The following is a 24087-nucleotide window of genomic DNA, read 5'->3' as shown; positions in this document are numbered from 1 at the left end:
TTAATACCTGAGCAATCGATGTGCTTCATCACATTGATTTGCAATATTGGCCACAAAGGCCTAATACAACCAGAGATGTTAAAGGGAGAGCTATGTTAGTTTAAATTGTATAGTAAAATCTCTGACAGTTGATTAATCATCTCATGGTATATATATATTGTCATATCACCCAAACGTTGAAAAGAATACTAAGAGGACAGAGGAGGGAGGTGTTCAGTGTTCACATTTCATTGATTTATAGGCTACATAGTAAAGGCTACATTAGACACTACTAGCATAACACCCCGAACCGGTGACCGAACTTTCAGTGTTGGAGTTGCATTGTGGGTAATGTAGGCGCCAGGTTTTGACTGTAACAGGAGTGCAATGCTAAATCTTTTGGGATACACTTGACAGGTGTTTTGGAGACTTGCAGTTTGTGTGACACTTGCAGCAGAAACAAATCAGGACACAGGGTCAAAAATGCACACATTGCCATGCAAGCAACGCTGAGCCAACTTGTTTAGAGACTGTTGCTCATCAGAGTTGCCCAAAATGTTGCGGCAGACTTTACTGTCATCTCTGCCTCACCACACCACGTCAGCTTTCGTTAGGCAGAAATGCTTTTTCAGTCCGAGTGATTTTGTGCGATGTTGGTTGGTTTTGGGTGCTCGACTGAACCGCTTGCTTTGCTTGACTGATGGAGCTGATTCTGCAGGCACACACACACGCACACACACACACACACACACACACACACACACACACACACACACACACAGCATAATGTGCAGTACAGAGCAAACATTTCTGGATGAAAAGCTTGCACATCTCTTCTCTCTTCAAAGCTTTGCAGATTGTGTTGATGGATGAAGAGCTCAGAGTGTAAAATGCTCTCTAATCTGCCCTCCCTCACCGCCTTGCTCCTGTTTACCACTCTCCATCCTTTTCTGCACTTCTCTCTCCTTCCCTGCTGCGGCTTTTCTTTCCTCTCCTTGCATGTTTTTGCTTACTGCATTGCTTTTCCCTTTTTGATTTAAACTGCTTTATCTTGAAATGCAGTGCAGTTGGTCTTTTATAAAAGACAGGCATTTAGTTGCAGCTTTTAATCCACAGTGACACACGTGGCCATGACAGTGTTACTGCAAACGCAGAATGATCCTTCTGCAAGGAAAGCAGACAAGAATAGGAGCAAGTGGGGACGAGGCAGAATGGGTTTCTTTTTAGACATGTTAATATCCACAATTGCCTAAAAAATAAAGCATCAAGAATATGAAATACATTTATAATTTGGTGGAAGTAGGGCATAAGAGCAGATAGGACGATGGTTTCTCATGAGACCTCCCTCCTCACTGCTGTCTCTCCCTGCCTCTCTCATCCATTGCCTCCTCCCTCTATTTCCCAACGATTCCTCCCTTTAGACCATGTTCATGTGTCATTGCTTCCCATGTCCCAGTCCCCTCCCTCCTCCCTCCCTCCTACTCTTCTTCTGTCCCTCGCTGCCTGCCTTTTACCCTCCTCCCTCCCTCCCTGCCTCCCTCTCTTTCGCCGTCTTTCTGATTACTCCCAGCAGACCTGAGATACAGCATATTCCCTGTAGTTGTTTTCTTCCACGAATGAACTGAGGAGGGCCTGTTTCCCCCCTCATTAACTAGCTAAAATAATGCCAGACTGCAAGCTGAGCTGGAGTTCAGTCTGCTGACATATAGAACCTCTCCTGTAGCTTGCAAAATTATGTTTATATACTTCTAATTTGCAACAGCAAATATGTTTAGAAAGAAATGTAATGCTGGCTGGGTAACTTTTTCTTTGTCAATATAATAAGGGAACAGATTTAATGAACGTGTGTGAATGAACGAATCTGCAAAGTCAAACATAATTAGTTTTTTCCTACAATATCAGCTCCCGGCAGCTAAAGCATGATTCATGTTTTTATGCTGGCAACCCAAAGGACGAGGTTAAAGTTAGGAAAAGATTGTTCTTTTGGTGATGTGTTGAAAAAGTCAACGGTAACACAAGTTAGGAAGTATTTTCTTTCCCTAACCAAAGGTTTTTTTAGCTCAAACCTAACCACATCCTGCGCTTTGTACGGCTGTTTTAATCAGATTCAAATATTGAAATCGCGTTGGCCTCAAAAACTCAATATTGGTTGCGATTTAATAGGAAGGATGGCATTGAGGATGGAGTAAAGGTGTTTTTGATTTCAATTCAGCTATTGACCTTTGCTGCTGAAGATCTTTTCTCCTTCTGTTTCATTTTTCTGCCACCACCCTCAACTGCAGGCTTTTTAATAAAAAGAAAATGCCATGAAGAGCATCCCTGAAAATGAAGAGAGGAAACGCTTAGTGTGGTGCAGTAGGGCAGCGATTGAGGGATGCAGGTGTAGAGATTGATGAAAGGGAGATTTAATTCGTGTTGTCCTGCTCGGTTTCTGGCTCGCTCGCTATCCAGAAAACATGGTGTACTTGGCCGGCTCTCGCACCCATGCACACACTTCAAACCCACGTGCACTCACCCACTCCTACTGGACTGACACTCTCACTCTCCCGCACAACTCCAGACACAAACCTCACACACACACACACACACACACACACACACACACACACAGCCATGTACACACTTAGACGCTGACCACATGACAGCGCCGTGACTGCCAAACCGAACCCGCTCTGTGCCAACGGAAGTTAGCAGGCCTGTGCAGGTAACAACGGGAGAGGCAGCCATCATCCAAAACAATTATCCCATTATTACCTCCACGTCTTCTGATAAAAGCTTTGCTGCAATCTGCCGCCTCCACACAAGGTCTCCACTGTTTGTCAGGTTGGAGGTAATTACTGCTGTGGTTCCAAACCTTGCACAGCCTCCCGGTCCACATATTATTCTTCCTTGTTTTGTATGGATGACTAATAGTATGCTGATTGTAGGGAGCGTTCATAGCCGTCATCTGCTCTCAGTTAAACACCCACACTGATGCATACACACACACACAAACAGACATTCAAGCGAGCAATGGGGGAACAATTGATTTACCTTCAGCACTAGTATTATACTCTGAACCTTGTATGCTGTGGAGGGCGGGTGAACATTAGATGGAGGGGAGGAAGAAGGCGGATGCTTTTTTTTGCTGATGTGAGATCAACAGCATCTAAACTCCTCTGCTGCACTTGGAATACAGCGAAAACAGAGATGATAATGCGTTTTTTATGCGAGCATCAACTCCTGCTGTGGTCATCAATATAAAAGAATCTATACTTTTAAAACTATTGTATACAATTGTACCAATTGTTTTTGGTGTTACCGACTCTTTCTGAAATATATTATATTTGACAAAGTTCAGCTGAGGCTGCTGTGTCACTGTCATTATTTTTGCAGGTATTTTGTCATAAACCAAAGAGAACGAACTGAAATTTTGACCTAATAATAGTGCTAGAAGAAAGTTATAGAAGTAAGTTCCTCCTGAGGTGGACATGAATATCTGTACCATATTTTATGGCAATTCATCCAATAGTTGTTGAGACATTTCCTTCAAAACCACAAATGTCAACCTCATGGTGGCATTAGAGGGGAAGTCAGGGGATCACCAAAGTCATTGAGATTCATCCTCTGAGCGCCATGAATGTCTGTACAAAATTTCATGCCAATCCCAAAAATAGTTGATGAGATATTTCATAGTTAATACTTTTACCATCTCATTCAGATGCAAAATGTAGACAGAATATAGTTCATTTTAGCATCTTTTGCTCTGGGTTACATTCATACCCACATATAACTCTGGATATGTGCCGCATTCAAAAGAACTCAGCCAGGAAATTTTCATCAGAAAAAACAAACAAAAAGAATATATGCCTACAAGAAACTCTGCTTCTTGCAGATCCTTCCATTACACATTGTAGGAGATGCATCAGCCGACTACATTTATGAACCGACGACCTCAGGCGTATATGCCTAAGGGCTATCTGTTTATACTTTCAGCTCTCTTTTTTCCACTCCTTTTTAACAAGTCCTGACCTGACTTGAATGTAGTGATCATCTTGCAGTATTATTATCTGCACTTCAGCAGGTTTTGCCCATAGGCAGCATAAAAGTAATTGGTAACAGAAATGAGGGTCTCTTAACCTGTTCAGGGATCCAGCCTGGCAACCTTACCTTACTGTTGTCTCTGTTGCTCCTCTCCTTTCACCTGCATCATTTCCCCTCTTTCTCCATCACATCTTTCCTCCTTCACCTTCCCTCCCTCTCATCATCTGTCCAGGTCACACTTTTGTTTGCTTTTTTTTGCCTCCTTTCTTCCTCTTTTTTCTCTCTCTCCCTCTTCATTGTGTCATAACAAGCCAACAATCAGTGGCAGCATGCTCACGCTCTCTCATCAAACTCACTTCTGGGAAGCCTTTTTACATCACTTCTAAACACAAACACACACTCACAGTTCCTGTTTTGACTGTGCCAGCTCCGACTGGCAGACAGTCACAAACATCTTATTGTACAAAATTGGCTTCTGATAAAATGAACTAGCCAGATGTGATCCCTAGATCCTAGAGCCTTGGCGAACACACACATGCACACTTCAAGTACACACACTTTTGAGTTGCTGACTGTCATTGTTAAGTTATGAAGCGGTTCAGCTGAGTATGATGGTTGTATTGGCTTTATGTGGAAATTAGTTATCAGTGTCAAACAGACAGGAAGAGGATGCTGTTAAGAGGCTGACAAATCGTAAAACTTTGCAAATCAAAACCAGCATGCAGCTGGATGGTGTCGTATGTGTGTCTTCACGCTCCACTGAACCACAAACAAGAGTCCTGGTTAGGTCAGTCTGCCATCCCAAAAGGCCTCGAAGCCGACTCAAGTCTGAGTCATTTGTCACCGCAAAGACATCCCTCGTGTCAGCTGCCACATGAGACACACAGACAGACATGGGCTGGACAGACAAACAAATTGCAATCTTCAGGGCCAGATAGAAAGGCAGACAGGCAGATAACAACAGAGACAGGCATCGCTGCTGTGTGAGTAATATTTGGGATGATTTATAAAAGTCCAGATGGCTCCCGTTCTGCTCTACTTCTTGTTTCAGATCCCATATCAAGCTGCACCTCAAAGGACAGCAGACTTCAATCAGTGTCTGCCTATCAGTATCAGCAGATGTGAATATATATACATAAATCATCTCTGTTACCCATTCAGTATATGAGGTAAACTTGAAAAAAATTGTAACTGCACGTCCACTTCTATCTCAAAGGTCGCAGCAAAGAAAAAAAATCCAATTTGTTAATACAGAAAAAGAATCCTGAATCCATCTATGACTGACCATCCTGTGCTGTTGCTATACAACGAAGCGGCGGCGGCTGCATCCAAACTCTATAGTTGGACTTGCCAAGACTGAAAGCGATTTCTTAGCCTGATCGATGGCCAACAATTCCATGCAGTCTGACAGCTATGAATCTCTTGGCACACGTGTTCATATGCAGCCTGATTTCTTTAAATGTTCAGTATCAGTCAGTTTTCATGATTTTGTTTTCAAATCCACCACAGCTCAGAATAAGAATGTTAACAGTCCGTGATGTCTTGCAAATACCTGTGTTTTTCTTTCTTTCTTATCACAACACCCTCTAATCCAGTTCTATTTTACCAGTTACTTAGTGAGGGGATCGAATTGAGTCACAGCTTCTTTAGGTCTTGGTTGGTTGGTCGTAAACTGCCTGCGAACACAATTATTCTCCACATCTTTTGTTTTGATAGCTAGCAGGATGTCTCTAAAACTTGTGAGCATACTTCAGTAACATTTGTAGGAAAATTAGGCCGTTGCCCGAGGAAATATTCATTAGTGTCTGGTGCTGATCTAGCAATGTTCAAAGTTTTCCTAACGTTGCATTTTTTTTAAATGCTTAAATGTGTTATTAGAATAATGCATTTTTGAGATTAATGAAGGCTGTTGCTTGGCTGTGCTCTCTGAGTGCTTTCCAGTTTTTCATATCACCACAAACAGTTTATGCCAATAAGGTTTTTGAATAGTTTACAGAAGTAGTTTTGATAAAGACAAGCAAAAGACACAGAAACAATGTTACAATGAAAATAAATAAAAGGACAACTACAAACTTTAAGACATAACCAAGAACGTTTGTGAGGTATAGATCACAAAAAAACGTTGCTGTTGTTGGATTATTAATCTTGTCTGTCGGGACCAAAGGAGGACGTAGTGTGACATTTTTTTATAGAGCCAGAGAGTCCACAGAGGGTGGAGGTAAGTATGGGTGGATGTTTTAACAAAATGTTCGACTTTGATATGTTTGCTTCCCTTTAACCATGACCACGATCGTTCTCTAACCTCAACCAAGTAGTTATTTGAACTCGGGATGCACCTTTTTGGGTATCTGCTCATCCTAAGTACCAACCCGAAACTATGCTCTCTTTTTCCAAATGACATGTTGTTACCTTTAGTCTCTTCCATGTTATGTGGGATTAAAATATAATCTTTTAATTGAAGCCCAGTGCAGACATGATGAATTAAAGACAAGACTCAAAGAACGAATTCCTGCTGCGTCTCGTGGCCTGTCGACATCTGTTCATTCAGTTGAAATTGAGACATAAGCCCAAGAAAAAGCCAGGCTTTCGTGTTTCCAGGTTGAAAAATGATGAATGAATTGAAGACAGAAAGAGAGCGGCCATTGTGCTTCCTGTCCTTAGCCAGAGTCCTTCACTTTGCTGCTGTTGTTCTGACAAGCTGAGCCGTGGGAGCCATTAGGAGACAGACTGCGGACGAGCAGTCTGAGCCTCCACTCCACGTCTCTGCTGTTTCCTTTGACTTTAACATTTGTACTTGCGATCGATCCACCTATCTCTACGGTACATGTTACTCATGCTACTCATACTAAGGCTAACCACTTGACTCTCCTCACTTTCAACCCATTGTGAAATGGTAAAAATAGCATAGTGACCTACCAACTGTGATTAGGGCAGCAGGCAGCTTAGAGTCTCTTCCCGTCATCTGTTTTACCCCTAAAGCTCTTTTCTTGAACAAATCCTCACACTCCCCTCTCCCCACTGACTCACATCCCTCTCCAAAATCTCCCCATCTACTCACTCTGAGTACAGCAATCCTGTCTATCTGTCTGCTCAACTTTTATTTCTCACGTCTTCTCTGAACACTTGTCTGTTGTGATTATTCTGCTGTTACATCAGGACTGTCAGGACCCCGTCGTTCTTATGGCAGTTCAATTGTTTGCATCTTGATTGTTTGTTGATCCAACGCCTGAAGCTAATTTTGCTGTAAATTGCTCCGGATAAGAACATCACTTAAAAAAAACGATTACAAATGGTATAAATAATGCACATTTACAGACATTAAAGTTCCCATATTATGCTCATTTCAGCTCTATATTTTTATTCTGGGATTGCATGATTCACAAATCAAAAAAAGGCCTTTTTTTATCTTATACGGGCCCTTTATGCAGCCCCTCAGTTCACCCCGTCAACCTCCAAAATCTTGAAGAGTAGTCCTGAGCAGAGCGGTCGAATAACTTGGACAGACTGAGCGGGTGGATGAGTGGGCGTGCTGTGTCTGGAGCAGATGACCTGCTGGGGGCGTGGCTGAGTGCGGTGACTGCATAGTTGTGACATCACAAACTTACGGAAGTCCTGACAGCTTGTTTAAAGGCAATTGCTTTTGCATTTTGATACTTTCACAGTATTTATATAACACCTAGACCTGCTTTATAATCAAAAATCTCACTTTCTACAATATGGGACCTTTTAATAGAGACTGCTACTACATTTTTATATTGCAACTGAGAAATAAGATGTTTGTAAGTGCGTTAAGGGGCAATAACAAGTTACAGACTTTTTTTGAAAGTCACAAACATGCAAACATTAAAAGTAAAATCCAAGAATTTAAATGAAATTACTAAAAATAAGTTAAAACATCATATAAGACAAGAAGAAGTTTGTAATTGGGGTTGATGCAAGAGATCTCACAAAAATTTAATTTGAATTAAATGTAGTTATGGAAAACCAAGAATACATATATATATATATATATATATATATATGAATTTCAAGTCAACATAACTTGTGAACTTACACACATTAAGAGTGATGACGTAGCAGCCCAGCACATTTAATCACAAACACACACACACGCAGCTGTGTACATGGTGAACATATGCAGGAACATAAAAAATACCCAGGAGACTGAGAGCTGGGGATACATTAGAGTAATGAACCTTGTCTTATGATGTAAACAACTGTTTAGAGGTGCGCTAAGTGTGCTAAATGTGTGTGTGTGTGTGTGTATGTGTGTGTGTGTGTGTGTGTGTGTGTGTTGAGAGGCGGGTCCCGTCATTAATAATATCTCCTCTCCTCCAACATCTTTATCTTGCAGAGTAGGAGCTGATTAGCAAATCTAATCCAGATGTTTAGTGCCTCCTCTGAGACTCATTACTGATTCATAATGAGTGTGTGTTTGTGTGTGTTCACATTGTTGAGGATGCATTCGGATTTTTTGTAGGTTTCAGTCACAGTAAGTTTCAGATGATATGTTAGGAGCAATTGAGTATCATGTCCCTGGAGGTTTGTGCAGCACATGTGATGTTTATTCATTGTGCTCTTATTTATGCATTTTCTGTCTTTCTGTCACTTTTCTGCCATTTTAAGTCCACCTGCTCTTTGACTTGGAGCGTATACCCTGAGAGCACATTCTCCTCCGGGCGGGGTCTCTAACCAATATGACGGCGTGCTCTGACAAAACCTTTGAAGTTTTGTCTCCATAGAGACCTTTCTTAATTGGGATGCATTAGCATAGTTAGCGTCTATCTCCTGCTGAACATGCACAGTACTGAACCAGTGGATTCTGTGTGCATGTGAGAGAAAGACTTTTCATGTTCTTTAATAACAGCGGTGGAAGTAAAGAATTCATAATAACACTATCTATATAAACATACACACCCAGAAAGCCTCATGTAGCCCCCCAAACATTTCTAAAAAGCGTCTTCCTGAGGCCCGATCTTCACTAAAGCTGGAGACACAACACATGATATAAAGACTGATTACAATCCTAACTTTACCATGAAATGTTTTTTTGAGATTGTAAAGAGCCTGTCTCTGAAAAATAGGCCAAGTCACCATGAACGGCAAGCACGTTATCTTTTAGTGTGCAGGATTTAAATCTCTCGTCTCCCAGCCAAGCATCAGAGCAGTTGGATCCGTCATGATTACATCGGAAACGTTTGATTTTTATGAATCGAATTGGCTAACATGGATGTGATCCTGTGGTTTGAGATGATTAAAAAACTAAAATAATTGAACTGAGATTATTGTAATCTGCACAAATCAGTTGTTACACATGTGATGCAGTTAGGATTCTTAAAATCCTGTAGTTTGTTTCTGGCTGGTATATATCTTAATTTTAGCTCAAACACACAATCTGTAGGACGCAGCGATCTCACTTTGTTCCTGCAAGTCAATGCAATAGCCAACTTGGTCTGGTTAAAAAGAAAATTCAGCAACTCTGACTGTGCTTTTGCGGAGGAGGTAGCAGAGGACGTTCAAGGAAAAGTGTTTGAAACTCATTCACCTCTGGATGAGCACAGTCGCAGAGAGGGAGAGGGAGATAATATTTGTTCATAGCAGGCAGACAGTTTTTTACCTTGTGCTTTTCTGTATTTAATTTTGTTTTCTATATGTGGCAAAGAAACTTTTACATGATCAGATCTGTTTTAATCCTTGAACTCGGTGATCCAAGACTTCTGTCATCAACATACAAACCCTGATGTAGCTTTACTGAATGACTTGTTTTCCTTATTGCATTCGAGTGACCTTTATATGAAATGGTAGATCTATAATAAAATCTACTCACATACAAAGAAAAACAGCATGGGTGCTGCATAAGTATCCACTAAGCCCATGTTCTTTTCATTGTTTTTGGAAAATTTCGAACAACCTCACACAACCTCCTGTAAAACTCTTGTGCGCAGACCTTACCTGACCTGAGATCATAGGAAAATCTTGTGTTTTGTCAGGTTGGCATTTTAACAGTTTGATTTCCATCTGAGACGCGATGCAACTCGACAGCGGAGTGTTTGTACTTTGTTGCCAGACTACTGTGGCTGTGCTTGTCTCAACCGGATAGCCGGTCCTCGAGAGCCCAAATCCCACGTACACGGTCTCCTTGACATCCCTCTGCCCCGTCTCAGGTCCCCCGCTCTGAGGTAGCTGGCTCCCCAAAGACCCCTGCTTTGAGAGTTGTCTTTGTTCCACTGACTAAAAACAAAGAGAGCTTTGCACTGAGAGGCTTTGGGAGGAAAGACACAGCGCACACGATTAGCAGTCACCGCTGCAAAAAGTGAAATCCTGGAAGATAGTCAATGAGAAAGGTGTGCTCATATTATAAAGTTTTCATATTATACATAAACAAAACATATAATGAGCTTATAAAATGAAATGCATTGGAAAGATTAAACTAGTGGTTTCCAGACTGTTAGCGTAGTGCCTGTCTATGAGTTGTCAGCAGTTCCAATGAAAGCAGACTTCTCCTCTAAACTTCTCATGATGGGTTTATTTAAATAAATCTACCGGGCTCAAAGAGGTCAAATTATCCAATAAATAACAACAAAAGCAAATATAAGACAAACGTCCAAGATATGAATACAAAGTTGTGTTTGCAGAACGTTCTTCTTTTCCTATCTCATGCATCATGACCCCTCAGATTTATCTTGTGACCCTTTGAAGGGTCCCAGCAGCCCCTACAGTATGTTGGGAACCACTGGAATAAACTATAGAACTGTTAAAAATAAAGTAGTTCAAACTAGCTCCACCTCATCCAGTTAAAACAGTAAAATACTTATTTTTGCATCAGTATTAATCTAATAATATAATATATATAAATATATCAGTAACAGGGGCCATTTTTCTGCAGAACAAGTACTTTTACTTTTAATACTTTAAGCACATTTTGCCTACAGTACTTCTGTAAGTAGGATTTTGAATGCAGTACTTTTATTCAGTATTTTTATACTGTTGTTTTGGTATATTTACTTAAATGAACTGAATCTCCTCCACCACTGAAAAACCACAAGGTTTAAAAGTATCTTCTGGATCCCAAGTGGCCACTTCTGTCTTTTCCCAAACTGCTGTAGTTCTTGATATTAAAATTTCATGGAATATTGTATTATCTCTTCAAACTTTTATTTGGTACCATTTACCTAATGCACACATTTATATTCCTCGTGTGGTGGGAGAGCAGGGAGGGGCTCTGTGTTTTGCTCAAGGACACGTAAGGATCAAACCCGTGACCTTTCAGTTACCGGTTGTAGTTTCCAACCACTTGCCCTGACAGGCATGCTGTCACCCACCTCATTAATTTCATCATTACAAAACTGCCTGAAGAGGATAAGAGAATATTTCATTTACATTTTTATGTAGCTCGCTGATCCCTGACTCAAACGCTTATACATGTGATGGATAGGTGAGGGCTTAGTGTCTCGATTAGACGCCTCAGCACGACACAGTTCCAGCTACACTGTTGAGTATTGAGGCTGTGTTGGGTGGTCTGGTTCCACAGGGAATGAATGAGTTAGTTTTTACTTTTTTAATGTTTTCATCTGAGTATGAACAGTTTTATGTCATAGTTGAGATAATCTGCTGTTAATCTGCTCTATAGAATGTAGGAAAATGGTAAAAATAATGTCCATCACAAGTTCCCAGAGACAAATCACTTGTTTTGTCTGGTCCAACTGTCTGAACCCTGCACATATGAAATTTACAATGACATAAAACAGAGAAAAGCTGCAAATCTTCACATGTGAGAAACTGGAGAATTAACCAAATTTACTTGACAAATGCGCCTGTTTCACAGAAGACATTTTGACATGTAATGTGGGAAAAAGCATATACATTACAAAATAATGATGGTTGAATTCCATTTAGCTTCTTCAGTTTCAGGGTCTTGGTATTGTTCATGCTGGCTCACTGTCACATTGTCTTGGCTTACTGGGACTCTTACACAGAACAAAGCCATTGTTATGGCTTATCCTGCTATGACAAGACAGGATGTCAATATATTTATTTATTCATTTATTCACCTACTACTTTTATATGTAAGTATGCTGAGAGCCACTGGAAACAGAGTCAAATTCCTTGTGCTGTTCAAACATACGTGGCCAATAAAGATAATTCAGATTTCACAGTGGAAACAATCGATGGCTAAACATTTGAAAATAAGAGCAAAGTTATAATAACAAAGAATTACCCTTTAAGGGGGAATTTTAAATGTTTTTAGGGGAGGCTTTCTCTCAGAACTAGCTCACCCTGTCGCCAAGTTCATTAGTTTCATTAAGCAACAAACTTCCCTAAAGGCATTAGAGATTATTACAGCCAAAAGAAAATATGTTTAATATTAGAACTTTCCTCATTTGATATTAATATCTTCTTAATGCATGGAGCTCGACACTCAGCACAAGGCTTCACTGTACTGCCGAGTACACAAAAATAATCCATGAAAACCTGTGGGACTGAGCTTCCTTTGTGCTGCTATTGAGACAGTGTCAGAGGGGTAATAGGAAAATGAATGAAAAATAGTTGTTTATGCTTCCTTCAGTGGTGTATTGATTGATGCATCAAGCGATATCCCATTGTGTTTGCTGCCCGCCCGCCTGCCTCTCTGTCTGTCTGTCTGTCTCTGCCACCTGCTACCAAGAGAGGGAACGAGATTCTCCATCTGCCCCTTGATCACTATCACTCTCTGCCTGCCTGCCTTTCGCTCGCTGCTTTATTGTCTCTGTCATCTCCTCCTTTATTTCTCACTCTCTGCTCCCTCTGTCACTCTGTTATCTGTTTTTATCAGCGTCATTTTTTCCACCACTCGCATCCCTCTCCCGTCACACGCCCTCCTCTCGCCCAGACACGCACACACTTACACATTCTCCTCTTTTCCTCGAGTAAATGCGAGGTGTCTGCTCCCCCATATGGCTCGTCAAGTTCCAGCAGTGAGAGAGTGGGTGGTGTGTTGCATTTTAAGATAGCAAAAGGAGAGAAATCATATGTCGAAGGGTGTTGAAATAGGCTGTGAAGAAGCGTATCCATTTAGGAAACTGCTTTTGAACTTGTGATGCACTGTACAGCCATCAATAATTAAAGGGAAAATATGACTTATAAATCAATTATTCTTCTAAGATCCAGAGAGAGTCTGTGTTAGAGAAAATAAGCAGGTGGTGTGTGTTATGAAAGATGTGGGTAAACACAAACAATAGGTAGACTGTAGATGCTTAATCTGCAGTCAGAGATGAGGAAGCTGGAGAACAGAGGAACAATCCTACTGGATCTTTTATAATCCGGTTTGATTGTTTGTCTGTCTCTATAATACACAACCGTCTACAGCTGCAGCCGCCTGTTGTTTCACTGATACAATATATATATAGTCTGCATAGTCTGCAATCAATTAAATGTTTGTTTTTAAAGTAAAAAATGCCAAACGTTTGCCAGCTTTTGGTTCTCAATAGCAAAGATTAGCTGCTTTTCTTTTCAGTGAATGAATTTGTGAACGGCATTTTTAGGTTTTTGACTGTTGGTCAGACAAAACAAAGACGTAGATGACATCACCTTGGGCTTCAGGAAATTGTGATTTTTCACTATTTCTGACATTTCATAGCGCAAATTCATCAATTATTATTATTATTTTAAGTTGTCTTTAAGGTTGTTTCTAGAATGTGATCTCTTCTGTGACAATTTTATGTTTTTTGGTTTCATTCAAATCTTGTGACTGATATTGAGTTATGTTTTTTTAACGTTGTCATTCTGATGATTTTTCAACTTAGTTAATTGAATAAATGTTGAATAAAATAACCTTACAAATCATCACATGTGATGCTGCACAAAGAACAGTGAACCTGTGTGTGATCACTCAACATCTTAATATACTATCAGGATAAAAGAGGCAGGAGATCAGTCTTTTCATCATCAGTTTCATGTGGGCACAGAACAAAAATGCTGGTAAAAACTATTTTTGCATAAAAACCTTCCTCAGTGCAGCTTCAAATACAATCAGAATGTTTTTTTTAATCCATGTGAATAGAAACATGGGGTTTTAGTGAAAGAATTAAAACCCATGCAGTCAATTCAATCTTTACTGATGGAGCCAATCCTTGTTAAGGGCACGTTGCTCTTGGCTCAAGTTATAGCAGCATGCTGTGTTTCTACCTGCATCCAAGAAAAACAAACGTCTGTCTGTTATCTGTGTCGCACAGCAAGCAGGATGATGGTTGTGTCGGTGGTGATAGCGGTGTACAGTACTGGAGCTGCCATGTTGGGAGGTATCATAGCCTTGTGTTGACCAAAAAAACATTATTCTTTTCTATTGTATCCTACTGTATTTTGTTCTATTCTGTTTGTTTGTGCTTAATGTGGCCGCACTCTTGGCACAGATTCAGCTGATATCAGATAAATAAGTATAAGAGCATTATCTCTGTCATAGAGGAGTATTGCATCAGGCCAGTAGATGCTGCCAGAGAAAAGTATGAGTATGGAGGGAGTCTTCATCCGTCAGCTGTAGCGACCTCCTAAGGTTTACTGCGGAGTTCAGCCAGATTATGAATAATGGAGAAAGGTCAGGATAGATTTTTAATGGATTTGTACACCACATGGCCGTGGCTGCATCAACAGGGATTTTTGGAGCGATCGTTTCTATTACAAAAGGGCGGGGTATGTTCTTGTCTGAACTGTTGCTCCGACTGCTGCCGCTGTGTTGAATCTACAGCGAATATGTCATCGAACGTTAACACAGGCTGGACTCTCCATGCCAGGGTTAATACCACTAATCTTTAATCATGTGTGGGTCATGCCACAGAAGCAGTTTCATTCAATAAATAATCGACTCAGTGACTATTTCAGATGTAGTAAACCTGCTCTAATATTGTTTACATCATTGTTTCATTTGACATTTGATTTCTTAATATGGACTGGCTCAGTAATGTCTTGTGCATAATCATTTTGCATTTGTTTTGTGAAGTAAATGTAATATCCTGTGTTTAGAGCCGTCCTTGAAACTGCCATTTCTCTGTTGTATATTGGTAAGCCAGGTGTCAGTCTTCTGTGTTAGCTAATTAGTGATGATGTGAACCAACTTCCTGGATGGGAGAACGAGGAAAAGGAGTTAGGAAAGCACAGAGATACAAAAAACCTGAGTATTTATTTTAACGTTATCTTTGTTCCCAGTTTATTATCACAAGGGGAATTTAAAGTTGTGAACCACCTGATTTGTAAAGTTGTTATTACATTTACATCTTGTGGTTTTGCATTTCCTTGCGTTTCTCATATTGTGATGTGTATGGTAACCAGTATTACATATTACTAGTTACATTCATTTGAAAGTAGTAAGTTACTTTACAGTATTACTGTCTGTGAAGAGTAACACATTACTGATTACACTACTTTTGCATTACTTTCACCAAAATAGCCGCAGAAGTACGCCTAGCCCTTAGAAAATGGAAGAGGGTGATGTTGTTTCTGACTCCGCAGCCATCTCAGCCATCAAATATCAGCAACAGGAAATTCTTATATTTATTTACTTATATTTATTTTATATTCTTTATTTTTGGGTGGCGCACTGACGGAAGTGGCGCGATGTGGATGAATTCTTAAAAAAACAATAAACACGCTGGTAACGCTTTACTTGACATAGTATAAATATTCTTAAAGTTATACCATTGTATAAGCTAAACAGGCCTCTCTGCACCCTAGCCAGAGTACATATACACTATTTAATAATATAGTAGACACAAGATCACCTCCCATACAAAGTCTCTTTTCAGTCATTGTTGTGAGGTATGCCACAACATACCGTAAAATGAGAATTGAGGGGGTGGGCAACACAGACAGATATTTCAAATGCATGCAGTTTAGTGGCGCAAAAGAGCAAATCTCTTAAGTCATTAGCGAGTTAAGTCTTCGTTTCATGTTTCAAAGTGTCTAAAGCAAAGTTGGGTCTCCACATGCATGAAACACTTGCTGCTCGCTCCATGATACGAGGAGCTTTACAGTAATCCCTCTACTTAATAAGCCCTTTCATGCGCATCACTATTCAAGACGGGGGTCAGGGTGGGTCTTAATCAGTCATTCTACGCCCGTTGCCGCTCCAAAAGGCGGGTCGCCGTGACTTTAAATGCGTCCTCTTAATGTACCTCAGTGTGTGACGTGAGAGATGTAATTTACAGAGAGTGTCGGCTGCAACCAAGGCTGAGAGTCGTGTCCCCCAGTTGACACCAAGTAAACAGTCACTTAGCTTGCGTGTCCCTGTCCACCCCCACAATGCTGATGGAGACTAATGATCACACCCATGCGTAATTGCTCTGACATCTTGCTGTGACACATCATATAGAGAGCAGTAAATCGGGGTATTGGCTTGAACGCCCGTCTGGAAACGGAAACAGGACATTAGAAATATTCATCCATTGTTGAAGGATCTATTTTGTTCAACTCGCTCACTGGGATAAATCTGACTGTTGGGTGAGTGTGGGGTAATACATGCACACACGCAGATACAGACATGTACCACACACATACCTACAGTGGCATTTATGACTTGGCAGACTAAACTATTTTTAAACGCAGCTATCCTTTGCACTTGATTTGCATAATTCTAATTAATTGCTCGCTCAGAAACACCCAATCAGGGTGTCAAGTAGAAAGTGGGAGGAAACAAATCCTTTTATATGTTAATCTGCTTTACTACGACATTGCCTAGCCTGCCAGGGAAATTAATATTTCACACCTCAAACTATACGGAGGCATTCTTATTTGCATCAGTACGCAGAAATAAAAGTGTTATTTCCAGCATTTTAGGTTAGCTCTGCTTTTGGCCGCTATGAAGCATTTTTCACACTGCAGATGCATTTTGATTCTGTCCCAGCAAAGACTGATAACATTTCATAGTTCCTTGTTGTGAAAACTGACCTGAACATTTTAGTTTGTTCCAGTTTTTTTAAAAATAATTTATTTTGTTTACACCAATTGAAAGGCTTAATTTGCACACTTGAACACCTCAGAGCTGCAAAATATAAATGCAATTCATAAATCTGTTTTCCACCTCCGTTATTTTACAATGAGAAAAAGGCAGAGCTTTTTTCTTTCCACTGCTTCTCGCAGTAACAGCTGGAAACATTGAGAAAGAAGATGAAGGGCTAATTGATTTCTCTCGCTGGCTTGAGTGCACTGACAATCAGCACAGATTTGGTGGCAGGAAGGATGCTGATTGATTCATGTGACTGATTCAAAAACAAGATACCCAACAAGGAAACTCATTATATAAACATCAACCCCAAAGTCAGTGTGGATTGTTGTTGACGGTTGGGTTGAATCAACATGGATATATATAATAATATGGAAAAATGTATGCAAATTGACGCTGAATACTCATTGTGGTCATTTTTATTTATAGTTTGATTGGAATTATTCATTTGGACATCCAAATTTATAAAACGATATAACTTTCTCCCAAAGTCCTTGAGCAAGATGTGGAGTTGCTCTTGATATACTGTACGTAAACGTTTAAGACGTTTAAGTTGTATCGGCCAAATGAATGTAATGCCCGTCCTAATTCGATCTGTCTTTAAGAAAACACAGCTTATTCTAATGAAGACTTGTTCTAATGAAGACTTGTAAATTAAACTCACATGACAACATTTCACCGTCTGCATAACAAGAGATGATATCTTCGAGGATTACAAGAAGACGTTGTGTAAGAAGAGACAAGTCAGCGGTAGCTTTAGTGAGCTCTGATCTTTCACTTTCGTTGGACTTTTGTAATTTAATGAGGAGGGAAAGTTTTTATGCACATCAATTTCGCCATTTTTTTTTATTTAAGAAACCTAACTAGAAGTTCAGATTTGCAATAGGCCCTTTTTCACAGAAGAAATTCTTTGATATGTCAGTGGGAAAAGTACAGGTGTAAATAATAAAATCAATGATGAAAGCCATGTAGCTGCTTCAGTTTCAGGGCCCTGGTGTTGTACATGCTGGCTCACTGTCACAGCTTGCTGGGACACTTGAACACAACGGAGCCATCGATAATGGTATTAGTAGCACCTGTGCTTTTCCTACGATGACAAGTCTGCTGTGAAAAGGGTCTATTTTGCTGAAAGGCAGAGGTCTGGGTACAGTATATACATGTACCATATGGAGAGAAATCCTGTACGTTTGTAGCAACGCAGAACATAGACAGATAGAAAACAAGAACACGGCAGGATGGTTAAACAGCACAGAAATCATCCTCTTGCGCAACTCATTTACGTCACTGACTTGATGTCTTATATTTATCCAAACATAGAGTCACAACCTGAGTCATTCATCTCGCAGCTCAACAGGAACACCTTGCCTTGAGGAGCCATTGACCTCAGTCAGCAGCACCTTACTGTACCATTTACTACACACACACTAGTGCACATACTCCATCTTTCTCGCTGTGTAACCCTAACCCTGTCTCACACATATAAACCACATACTCATAATGTGTTTCTCACACACACACACACACACACTGACCAGCGTTTGTCCTCCCTCCAGGTGACGATTCTGATCATCCTGGCCCTGGCCTTCCTCGCCTGCATCGTGTTCCTGGTGGTTTATAAAGCCTTCACCTACGACCACGCCTGCCCAGATGGATTCATTTATAAGGTAAGACCCATAAGTGGCCTGTATTTCATTTTACAGCGTTACGACACACCACCGTCAAAAGGTGGTCAGGGGGTTAACAGGGCAGCTGGATTGCGAAATGGGTCGGTCAACCTCCACAGGATGAGTTAAGTAGGGTTGGAACTAAGGATTCATTTTTTTTGTATCATATCTTTGATTTGATTAGTCTATAAAATATCCCAAATTAGGTAAAAATGTCCATCACAATTTTCAACAGCCCAAGGTTACATCGTCAGATCAGTTCTAAAACCAGAACATATTTAATTTGAAATGATGTGAAATGGAGAAAAGCAGCAAAGCAATTATTCCTTGAGAAATTACTTAAACGGTTAATTAATAAAAAATGTCATCTCTTTAATTTCTGGCAATTAACGCAAAAGTTAGACATTTTGGGAGATACGCTTATTTGCTTTCTGGTGTAGAGTTTAGATGAGAAGACAGAAATCACTCTTATATCTGTCCATTGAATATGAAGCTACAGTCAGGAGCCGGTTAGCTTAGTTTAGCTCAAAGACTGTAAACAGAGACAAAATCCACCCACCAACAACTCTAAAGCTCACTCATTAACACATTATATCTCATTTGTTTAATCCAAACAAAAACTAAAGTGTAAGAATGACAGTTTGCCACGTTATGAGGGGTTATGTGCCGGACTATTTCATGGCTACGACCAGTAGAGACTGGAGTCTCTGCTGGACACATAACAACCAACTTGTCAGATTTTGTAGATTAAATAAAAAAATGTAAAGTGTTAATTAGTGAGTTTTAGAGGTGCTGGTGGGCAGATTTTGTTACCTTTGGACAGCTGTTTCCCCCTGTCACCAGTCTTTATGCTAAGCTAAGCTAACCGGCTGCAGCTTCAAATTTAACAGGCAGATATGAGAGTGGTACCGATCTTCTTGAAACAAATAAGCGCATTTCAGAAAATGTTGTACTATTCCTTTAAGTAATTGATCAGCTGTTCCTTTCAGATATAGTTGAAAGTTAAATATTATATGCAGTTATAAATTCTCTCTGCCTAAGTGTCCTTGAGCAAGGTGCTAAATCCTCTCTGCCCTTCACTATCTCCCTCTCTACTTTCCCTCCTGTCTAAATAAAGAATTAAAGGTGAGAGCACCGCCCAGTCTCCTGTGGGAGAAGAAAAAAATAAAATACTCCCGCCCTACTTTTTTTTTTCTGAGGTCATCTTACAGGAAGAAGCTAATGAGGCTAATCAGACAGGCAATCCTCAATCAATGATATCAGTGATTTTGTTATGACCAGTGTAATTAAGTATCATTTTGCACTTTTTTTCCTTGTCACAGTAACCAAAGAAAGACACTCCATTGAGGCCGCTTTCATATGTCATTAGCCGTGTCGACTATTAGATGAAAATTAGCCTATTTTACAATAATTACCACATTAGGATCACTAACTCCCGTTCCATATTGCTGAGGTCGTAAAAGAAAATGGCTCAAACAGCTGTCCTTATCCAACCATCTGCTGCCCATATCTGTACAGTATTAGTGTTGGATCTTTAAAGTTTTGCAGTATGTGGATGCAGACAGCCTGCCCTCTCCTCTCCTCCCCTCTCATGGTACTTATAGATTTCCGCTGCACTGCACTTATAAGTTTCACAGTAGTTTGTGAGAGGTCACCTTGGAAGTCTGTGTCTCTGGACAAATCTGGTCTTTAAGGTGGAATAAATCTAGTTTCAGGCCCACAGCCTCTGCAGGGGCTCTGACTGCAGTCTGCAGAGGTATTATTAGAAGTGTCACATGCACGTTCACCAGGTGCAAAAGTGTCGATAGAAAAATGTGCACATGCGCACTTACACTACACAACTGCACACAAGGTTGTAAATATATACACTCTCAAACACATTCTAATGCTCTACAGACTCAAATTACTTTCCCCTCTATATGTTCCTACATAGAGCTGTACTCTCTTCACTATTCCCTCAAATAAAAACGAAATGTATAAAAATACAGTTGATTGTTTTTTTAAGGGGAAGCATATTCGACCCTGACAAACACAGTTTTCCTCTCCTTGAAGCTATTCAAGCTATTCCATCATCTGAATTACTTATGAGACATTTTTGGTCGTATCATTGATAAGAACAAAGCAGCTCGCCCCCTCAGTCTATGAAGCTAATGTTAATGAAAGCTTCTTAGACATGCCACTTTTGAATGTCACAATTACATATGGTACCGCTAATGTAATGTCTTTATAAATGTGAGCTCAATCGGTCAAAAAGAGTGTGAAGTTTAACGCAGAGTTTGACTTTTCTCTGAGTGAGTGGTTCGAGCCCTGAGAGGTCTTCGACAACAAGCAGCTGCATTATTTTATCTGATTCTATTCATGTAGAAACAAGATAAATATGTGATTATGCTTACAAACTTACAAACATGTCTTGCTTAGAACTATGTAAACCACAACTACAACTACTAATTTAAGTTATAGAAAATAATTACAATTTAAATCGTAATCAGAATATTAGTCAGAAAAATAGCATGTAGATATTTTTCAGCAGCCCTCTAAAATGGTTCAGTGGATTTTATTTAGTCCGACCTTGATCGCTTAGATGCTACATGTAGCACCTTTAGCAATGAATTAATTGATAAGTGTTCTCTTTGCCCCTCACAGCACAAGCGGTGTATCCCAGCCTCTCTGGAGGCCTACTACGCTGCGCAGGATGCCAACTCGAGGGGCCGTTTCTACACAGTGATCAGCCACTACAGCATGGCCAAGCAGACCACCTCGCACTCTGTCTCCCCCTGGCTGCCCGGAGGGGCCGGGGGGCAGCAGCACGACGCTAAGCCCCCGAGCGGCGAAGGCCACTGAGTTAGCCGAACGGTTAAAGGGTGTTGTAAACAGATACAGACACATGCAGTCATGAAGAAACACAGACACCGGCAGATGTAGACGCAGACCCACACAAACATGTAGGTGAATATTTAGAAAATATAGATAAAAGAGACGCACATTAACACAACAGCTACATATGTGATACCAATATAGAGTGAAAACATGCATGCAGACATAAAACCACACAAACACATGCTAGGTCATATTCTGATTTACCTTGACTGCCCATTTATGTGCTCACTCTCTTATCGGGGGGCATTTCCCATTGAACCTTTGTGCTCTTGGGATTATCATCACCTGCTGATACACACTCACATACACAAACACACACACAGTCTGCTCTCTCGTTACCACTCCCTTATTATTTATTGAGTGTCATGATATATTTATTTTTTACTGTAATGTATGGATGATTTGTATGTGATTATCAGGCAACTCTTTGTACAAAGGCACGAGTCAGTGCTGAGTTTCAAGCTTCCTGTTTGTGAGATTTTCTCGAGTTTGGAGAGGTTTTATTTTTTTTCTTCAAGTGTGTATACTGTAGTTACTGTATATTCATTCACAGTCCGTTTTTTCTTTCTTGCCTTTCTTGTCCAAACTGCGTAACCTCAGGCACGTCCGTCAAACACCACACACACAGATCACATCATATTCCCATCCAAAAAACTGTCAGTATGGTCTTGTATTGCTGTAACACATTTTTAAACACAAACTTTCAGCTGTACTGTCTGAGAAAGGTTTGACGCCAGTGTCCACATCCTGAGTTGATTGAATGAATTTTTTCCATCATGGCTGTTTGATAGCTCATATACAGTGACATTTCAATGTGCTATTCTATACATTTTAAATCCTGAAACCCCCCAGTGACCCAAGCTGTACATACAACTGTGCATTCAGGCTAGTTTTATGTGTGTGTATGCATTGTAGTAGCTTTTATTAGGAGGTTTTTCTTCTTTTTGTTTTTTACAGACCTACGATTCCTTCATGCGAGTTACATATTGCTTCAGTTGCCAGTCTTGTAGCTCCATTAATCAAATTGTTACAGATGGGAAAGGAAATACCGTGCATATCACCGTCTCTTGCCAAAACTCTTATTTTCCGCTGTGTTTTTGTTATGTTTATCGATGGGCTTCAACTGCAGCCAAGTTTTGTTCCTCTACTGTTATTTTCCATTTTGTAATGTTGGATCTGTTGTCAAGAGCGCTTTTATGAGATATTGTGATGTTGTTAGTTGATATGTAGCGATACTTGATGTAATTTATCAGTGTGCATCCTTGTCCCTCTTCTCTTGGTTTTGAATTCAAAATAAAACAAGCTGTGACCTGTGCTGAGTGTGTCTGTCAGTCCCACTTATCGCTGTGTCTCTTTGGCGCTAACACAGCGCCTAATGCAGCCCCGAGGCAGTGCAGTGTGAATGACAGTGACGGCACGTTATTTTATTCAGATGTTCATACTCCTACTCAAATTCATACTACATTAGATATGTATTCTGCTGTCCATGTATGTACAGAGCTGCTGAGGGCAGATTTGTTGGCTGTAATGATGAGCACCTGTGACTGACAGCAAAAAAAGAAGAATACTTGTATCTGTAATGGCTTCTGGATATATTATTCATCTACAGAGTCCTCTGTGAATGGCAGACAGGGCCTCAGTTTTTCTTATGTGCAGCAGTAACAACAGTGTCCTCATTGAGTGACAAGAATAGCTGGCTTTCCTAATTAGAGGCTTGTATTCCAATGAATCCTTGAATCCTGACCGACAACCGTCCTTGCCATCCTAAACATGTCTAGAAATTACAGTTTAAATCAAACACACACAATGTAATTGTCAGAAACTGTTAGGACTGTTGGGCTATCAACTCAATGATTGCTGAACTGTTGCAAAAAGCAAACTCATTACTGATGACACACCCTGATGTATGCCGTTTTCTTCACTCCCACTTGGATACACAACAGATCTGACTCAGAGTCTGTACGAATTGGACAGATGGTTGCTTATGCAGAGCTTACACAATGCTAACACAACGGTGACATATTGTGAATTCAGGGGTCAGGTGAAGAGAAGCAGCTGGTGACTTCATATGGGCAAGAGAAGGGACATGGTTGTCTATTACCAACAAAGGTCGACAACAACAAGACCGTGGTATACCCTTGAAATCCCAAATGACTAAACTGAGAAGAAATTAGTTTTAAAAAAGAACAGATATAGAAAAACGACAGAAAACTTCACTTGCAAACGCTCCTTCCATTTTGACACCGTTACACGACCATGTATGATCTTTTAAGCTCATTGAATTCAGCAGACCTGCTTAATGTAAGATCCATTTCTTCTCTTCACAGTGCGGAAGCGTACAATCCTCACCAAGCTTATTAGACCATTCATTTAAAAGACCTTATGGCCCTGATTACTTTCTAGGGACAATTGGCAATCAGATATGGGATGAACTGTGGCTTAATCCTCTCTCTGGCTCTCTAATTATAACGGCAAATAGCTTCCAGTAGTATAATTCATGCTAAATTCTTGCCAGTGCAGGATATTAGGTATTGATGTGAAGAAGGACTGATTGTTGCAGACAGCTCATTGGTG

General features: G+C 40.3%; 1 protein-coding gene across 1 annotated transcript in view; it reads left to right on the top strand.

Annotated features, from left to right (window-relative positions):
• Window positions 1-21477, top strand: part of nsg2 (neuronal vesicle trafficking associated 2) — a 35660-nt gene extending 14183 nt beyond the window's left edge. The window contains exons 3-4 of the mRNA XM_070917923.1: window positions 18526-18636; window positions 21280-21477. Coding sequence (XP_070774024.1) covers window positions 18526-18636; window positions 21280-21477 — 309 coding nt within the window. The remainder of the gene's footprint in view (window positions 1-18525; window positions 18637-21279) is intronic.
• The last annotated feature ends 2610 nt before the right edge of the window (window positions 21478-24087 follow it).

This window comes from Enoplosus armatus, chromosome 13 (assembly GCF_043641665.1).
Source record: "Enoplosus armatus isolate fEnoArm2 chromosome 13, fEnoArm2.hap1, whole genome shotgun sequence".
Classification (NCBI taxonomy): Eukaryota; Metazoa; Chordata; class Actinopteri; order Centrarchiformes; family Enoplosidae; genus Enoplosus; species Enoplosus armatus.
The sequence above is the reverse complement of the archived record's forward strand: the minus strand, read 5'-3'. Positions and strand labels throughout refer to the sequence as shown.